At 40.1% G+C, this 6,348-nt stretch overlaps 1 protein-coding gene across 1 annotated transcript; it reads left to right on the top strand.

Moving 5' to 3' along the window:
• The first annotated feature begins 727 nt into the window (after positions 1-727).
• On the top strand, positions 728-5,633 carry LOC121389860 (protein FAM200A-like). The gene is made up of 6 exons (XM_041521508.1): positions 728-2,561; positions 2,779-2,948; positions 3,041-3,196; positions 3,989-4,183; positions 4,350-4,499; positions 5,503-5,633. Exons 1-6 carry the CDS (start codon positions 2,129-2,131, stop codon positions 5,587-5,589), a joined length of 1,191 nt encoding a protein of 396 aa, XP_041377442.1. The 5' UTR covers positions 728-2,128; the 3' UTR covers positions 5,590-5,633.
• The last annotated feature ends 715 nt before the right edge of the window (positions 5,634-6,348 follow it).

Genomic DNA, 6,348 nt, shown 5'->3' with positions numbered 1-6,348 from the left:
CTGAAAACAACAACTTGATATTTTACTTCTTTAATTAATAAATTTTTGAGAATGGGGCAAATCGCTGCATAAAGCGCTTAACGTTATCTGTCATTCGTCTGTTCGTCAGATAAATGATGCGAATAACTAGTGCATTGTATTCTCGCACGAAAGGGCGAATATACATTTTCTAATGCAAAAGACCACTTGGTAATAAATTTAGAAATACATACTCTGATTATGAAGCTTATATTCATTTTAATTTCAAATTGATCACTACTGACATTATGGATCACCCATAACTATATATCTACTATTGATTAGAGCCAATATTATGTAGAGTTCCATTCATGATGGAATTATTATTATAATAGTTTTAAAAGTTATAGCATTGTGAGTTCATGAACTAGAATGACACTTACTGCATCGATTATGTTACATTGTATTGATTTATCGAAGATATACGCAGTCAGTGTTCTCCAACCCCAGTAAGCGGCTTGTACACCCGCCAAGCTGTGAATTTTCGCAGACTGGTCCGCCAAGCTGATAAAAAATGCCGCTATGACGAAAAAAACTGTTCTATTCACCTATCGCTATATTTAGCCTGGACTTGGGAGTATATAATAATAATATTAATATTCTAATTCAACACATTTGTAAGAACGAATCTGATTGGATCCCTGCTAAAAATTTCAGGTGGTAAAATCACCGATATACCGGTAGAAATACGTCATAGGTTAAGCGAGGAACAGGGTTGTTTTCTGCCGTGATAAAAACAATTTCTGTAGCGTTCATATTACGTACAGAAGTCGTTAAATACTGAGAAGTTTTTATGTCAGAAATGAACATATTATTCTTTATTAGTCGTTATCTAATCATGAGAGCAGATTAAATATGTCAAATTACACATCTATGTTCGAGCCGCTAACTGTCCGACAACCAATCGTCTGTTAATGGGCTACCTAATGACGTCACCAGCTGGTGACGTTTACAGGCTTATTCTTACTAAAAATGTGACAATTTCCTATTTAAAATCAACCAGCAAACAGTTTAATTAGAATAGGGATAACCCTACTGTGTTTTCCGATTTGCTAACGCGTCGCCAATAAAACTAAATTTGCGGCAGTAAAATCAGCGATGTACGTCCGCAAATCGGAAAACACAGTAGGGTTATCCCCTAAATAACGTTAGAAAATGTATTGCATAAAGTTAGACATCAAAGGACCTATTGAATAAACCAAAGGACCTACTGAAGAAAGCTCGGGCTATGTCTGAATGATCGTAGTGTATTGTTTGTACTGCGATTGGCGTCGTGCACCCTCCTCTAATTACTCCAAGGCCTATACGATCCCTGGTTTGTTTCGTCAGCATGCAGTTTACCGCGATATGACGTCACGACCACTCCCTATAAAGTCCTGCACAGGCTAGCGCATTGCGTCCTGATCGTTTATACCGACGTAATATTTAATCATGGCAGAGAAGAAAGATTTGTCCGCTTTCGGATTTATCCGTAGGCCTACATGTACCAACGATAACACTTCAAGGCCCCTCCCTAATACCGGCACTAAACGACCTTCGTCAGAAAACCCCACAGTCAGCAAACATCGGACAACATTTTCAGATGCCTACCGTAAGAAGTACCCCTGGATAGATTATAAAGGCCGTGATGAAGGTATGTAGCCTAGGCCCTATTTAAAATATTTGTATTTCGAATTCGATACCAAACGTAATTTATTGATTTTATAACAGATATTAATCGCCGATTTAACCGATTTCTGTGATGGTTCTACCCTTCGTGTGAAATATGACGTAGGTCTAGTTTAATAAAGCCCAGCCCACAAAGTACCACGTGCAGCATGAACATTTTGGCGCGTGGCCACTGACCTGCCGACCTTTCTCGCTGCATCCAATCTGATGCGGTTGTCAATGGAGGCGGGGCCACACTGAATTTAAAAATGAGTTTCGTATAATGGTGAATTGTGGGCATGTACATAAAAAATTACATTCAATCTATGCAGAAGAAATACACATTTTTAGCGCCAAAGTTTTATGAATGAAGTATGAACACGTGGCTTTCTGCGCCATGCAGATTCCTGTCGCGGTTAGGCCCACTCGTTAATACCCAACAGAATCCTTTTTTGTTTACATTATGAATACGTTAGCCACATTTTTTGTTTTCACAGGTATGTTCTGTTCTTTATGCATAAAGCACAGACAAAGCAGTAAAGGCGGGACTGGCAACTGGACCAAAGTAGGCTGCAAAACTTACCGTGAAGAGGCAATGAAGGCACACCTTAATTCCACTACGCACCAGGTTGCAATGCAATTAGAATTGGAGTTAAGAGCAACCACCAGCACTGGAGGGATAGAAGCCAGCATTACCCTGGAGCAGCAAGCCTTCATGTCGTCCCTCCAAGCCATGTACTGGCTAGTCAAGAATGAGCTGCCACATACTACAAATTTTGGGTCTCTTCTACAGCTCCTGCAAGACGTCGGCTGCAAGTATTTAGACAGCCTAAATATCAACAAGCGGACAAACTACACCTCTGAGAGGACCATGCAAGAAATGGTCGTATCAATACGTAAGTAGGGCTCCTCTGGTTAATTTGATTTCTGATTCATCGTAACAGACCAATATCGACAATATTAACGTGAGAAAAATACCAGATCAAAATGAAATGAGAAAAGGGGGGGGGGGGGGGGGCTACAACAAACAAAGAAACAAAACGTTTTAAAGTTCTATATTTGGCAGCAAGACGAGAAATAATAATAAAACTGTTCATTCTTTTTTGCTTAAAGGCACTATGCTGAAGAACGAGAAAATGGAGGAGATAGCAGCATCCCCGTTTTTCTCGTTGCTCTGTGATGAGACCACAGACATCACCGTAGCAGAGCAACTGATCACTTATATAAAGTACCTGGACTTGGATGGAAGGAAAACCAAGGTGACATTTCTTGGAACAGATGTGGTAAGTAATATTTATAACAAAATATTAATACTTTTTATAAATGATTTCGGCATTCATTCCTCCATATGCTAACTGGGATTCTCTTATTGCAGGTGCTGAGCTGTGGTAGTGACATCATCACAGAGAAACTGATTGAGGTCATGGACCGGGAAGGCCTTGCTTACCTTACCAAACTGGCTGGCTTTGGCAGTGACGGGGCTGCTAACATGGTAGGGAGAAGAAACGGCGTTGCAACACAACTTAAACGGGTAAATAATTATCTTATCTCATTGTCATTACTGCTAACTACTCTCTTGAGCCATGAGACCCGAGAGAGCTAACTACTAGGCCTAACAAATATTTTTTTCTTCTTCCCTAAACGTCCATCTTTATGAAACAATGATTCATTCCACTCTTCTTTCATGTTGCACCCATCGTGGTTTCAAATCACTGTGTGGCCCATCGACTTGCACTTGCTGTGGGGGGGGGGGGGGGGGGGGGGGGAGCATCTGGGAAAGTGGATTACGTGAAAAGGTTCAACGTTACGCTGGAGTCCCTTTATTATTATTATGAAAACTCGGCAGTGAGGACAAGCATTTAATAAAGGTTATGACTAAGTCTTGTAATAAATGGCAAATCGTAGGTGAACACCAGTATCAAAGCAAATTGTTATAATTTTTTCTGGAAACCCTCTTGAATACCCCAGCCATGCGACTCAAAGAGAGCCAGGACAACCCGCTGGTTGTCTCATGATCAGGCCTGCGACACCTTGTCGAAGATGTTGCCGTCGGTAATCGTCAGCCTCCAGCGTGAAGGTGCCGAAAGGGGGGACCGCCAAAGCAATTGGTCTGGGGAAACTGGTGGAAGATTGGCACTTCCTAGCCTGCCTCCAGACGATGCTGGATATCTTGCCCCATTTGAGCATTCTGTTGAAGTGCTTCCAAGTAAGTATACGTACCTGCAAAATCAAAGTAATATATTAATGTGGATGCAAGAATAAATAAACGAATGGTTATATTACCTCACTCTTTCTTAAACAATCGCTCTTGGCTCTTTTTCAGGGTAGCTCACTGGATTTTGACATCATTCATGCGCACGTTGGTGCAACCATAGAAATCCTGGAGGCGAGGCTAGCCAACCCTGGGTCCAAATTTAAGAAAGTACTGACGGGGGAAATATTCGAAGAAATGCGAGAGAGCGTTCCAGACTGGGTACTGGCGGTTAACACCGAAAAACTGGTTGCTTTCAAAGTTGACGTAAGTTATTCTCAGTATAATTCCTTCCTTCCTTCGAGTACCGTTACTATGCCATGTGTCTAATTAATTAATTAATTAATCAATTGTTTTTTTCACCGATATTTGTATTATTCATGAGGTGGGCTTGAAACAGAACCCGAATGACCGAGTTCATGTTATTTTCCAGGTACACGACAAATTCATTAAGGCCCTGGTCGAAAATATCCGGGGACGTTTCCCTGATGTAGGCCTGTTGAAAGCCCTAACCATCCTGGACCCTGCCAAGGTGCCAGAAGATTTGGATGAATTGCACGACTACGGGGATGACATGCTGCAGGTAAGTGAATACTTCGATTCACTCTGTCGCCATGCCCGTAATTTAAATTTAATTACCTTTTTGTTTGTTTGTTTTCCCAATAGCCGATGTATTTTTCGTCTTGTCTTAAAATATGACAACAATATTTATTACATTAAGTTAACCTTCTTGTAACTATATACCTCCACTAACTATATTAGGAGCGGGACGTAGCCCAGTGGTAAAGCGCCCGCTTGATGCACGGTCAGTCTGGGATCGATCCCCGTCGGTGAGCCCATGAAGCTATTTCTCTTTCCAGCCAGTGCACCACGACTGGTATACCAAAGGCCATGGTACGTGTTATCCTGTCTATGGCATGGTGTATATAAAAGATCCTTTGCTACTAATGGAAAAATGTAGCGGGTTTTCTCTCTAAGACTATACGTCAAAATTACCATGTGTTTGATGTCCAATAGTCGATGATTAATAAATCAGTGCTCTAGTGGTGTCGTTAAACAAAGCAAACTTCACTAATTATATTACTGTTATTAAAACGTTTTCGCAAAATCTTCTTCTGCCTTTAGTATCTTATGATATGCAGGTTACGTTATAGGTTTACTTAAAGGGACATTCCTGACTAGCTGCATTGTAACGTTTCCGACTATAAAAAAAAAATTCTACGATTAAACTTACATATTAAATATATTTTCTTGTTTAGAAAATCAGTTTCTGTATATTCAATGTGTTTCTGGTCGTCTTAATATTTGTAAGAAGCCCAAACTGGATTTTGTCTTCAAATAATTTCGTATGTACGAAAAAAAACCTAGTACAAATATTAGAACGATCAAAAACGCGTTTAGTTTACAGCCACTAATATTTTATGCAGAAAAATATATTTGATATGTAATTGCAATCGTTAAAAAGTCTCTGTTAGTCGATAATATCTTAAAAAGTGCAGCAAACTCAGGAATGTCCCTTCAAGTGGTGTTCGTCCTATATTAATGTGATAATGTGACAAGTTATCTTCGTCTTTTCTCTTTGACAGTCTCCCTGTTTTGATGTCTTGGTTCAGTGGGATGGGGGAAACGAGGTGAATGTTGTCCATACCTCGGATTTAGAACTGGTGGATTGAGGATCGTCGTGGAGAAAAGGGAAGATGTGGTGGATGGAAACACAATCTTGGTTCAGTGGCACTATTGTTGATACTGAATTTATATCAGACCAAGAAGATGATCCAGATGACATTCCACTAGCACGATTGGCTGCCGTTATTAAAACGTCTGTAGATGATATAAATGACATTCCACTGGCTAGAATCAATTATATAAATAAAACCCCAGACGATAATTTAGATAATATCCCATTAGCCCAGCTTGGCAAAGAACTTTCAAGTGATCCAAATTATTCTCTAACTCAGTTGACCCCAGTTCCTTTTGATTGTTTCCAACCCTTCATTGAAACGATGAGTAGTGAGACTCATTCAGAAAATATGGAGATCATCGACAATGTTGATACTAACCACTCGCAACCTGCAGTTTGTGAAGTGAATGGCTGCATGGTCGAAATATTTGCAGCTTGTGTGAAGGAAAATTGTATTCGGCTACTTTGTTATGACCATTTCACGGGTGACTGTACAATTTGTTCTCCAAATGCCATACATCCCCCAACTGCTCTAGAAGACTATGCTGTAGAAGGAAGTCCGCGCGACCGTGTGGACGTAGAAGAATCTCTGTCACGAAAACAGAAGAAAAGTGGTAAAGAAATGTCGTAACCGAGGAATGGCCTACTGTACAGAAAAATCTAATCATAAAAAAAACAGTAAAACCAAAAAAATCTCGTTGCTCCAATGAGAAGTATTGTCAAATGAAAGGTTTTCAGTGTTCCGATGTTA

The sequence above is a fragment of the Gigantopelta aegis genome, chromosome 15 (genome assembly GCF_016097555.1).
Source record: "Gigantopelta aegis isolate Gae_Host chromosome 15, Gae_host_genome, whole genome shotgun sequence".
Lineage (NCBI taxonomy): Eukaryota > Metazoa > Mollusca > Gastropoda > Neomphalida > Peltospiridae > Gigantopelta > Gigantopelta aegis.
This window is presented reverse-complemented; position numbering and strand designations above follow the sequence as displayed.

What these genes read in the sequence shown, in the direction of transcription:
- LOC121389860 (XM_041521508.1), top strand. Translation starts at nt 2,129, where the DNA reads ATGAATACGTTAGCCACATTTTTTGTTTTCACAGGTATGTTCTGTTCT. An exon ending in AGAAATGGTCGTATCAATAC is followed by an intron (nt 2,562 to 2,778) that starts GTAAGTAGGGCT and finishes TTTTGCTTAAAG; the next exon opens with GCACTATGCTGAAGAACGAG. An exon ending in ACGGGGATGACATGCTGCAG is followed by an intron (nt 4,500 to 5,502) that starts GTAAGTGAATAC and finishes TCTCTTTGACAG; the next exon opens with TCTCCCTGTTTTGATGTCTT.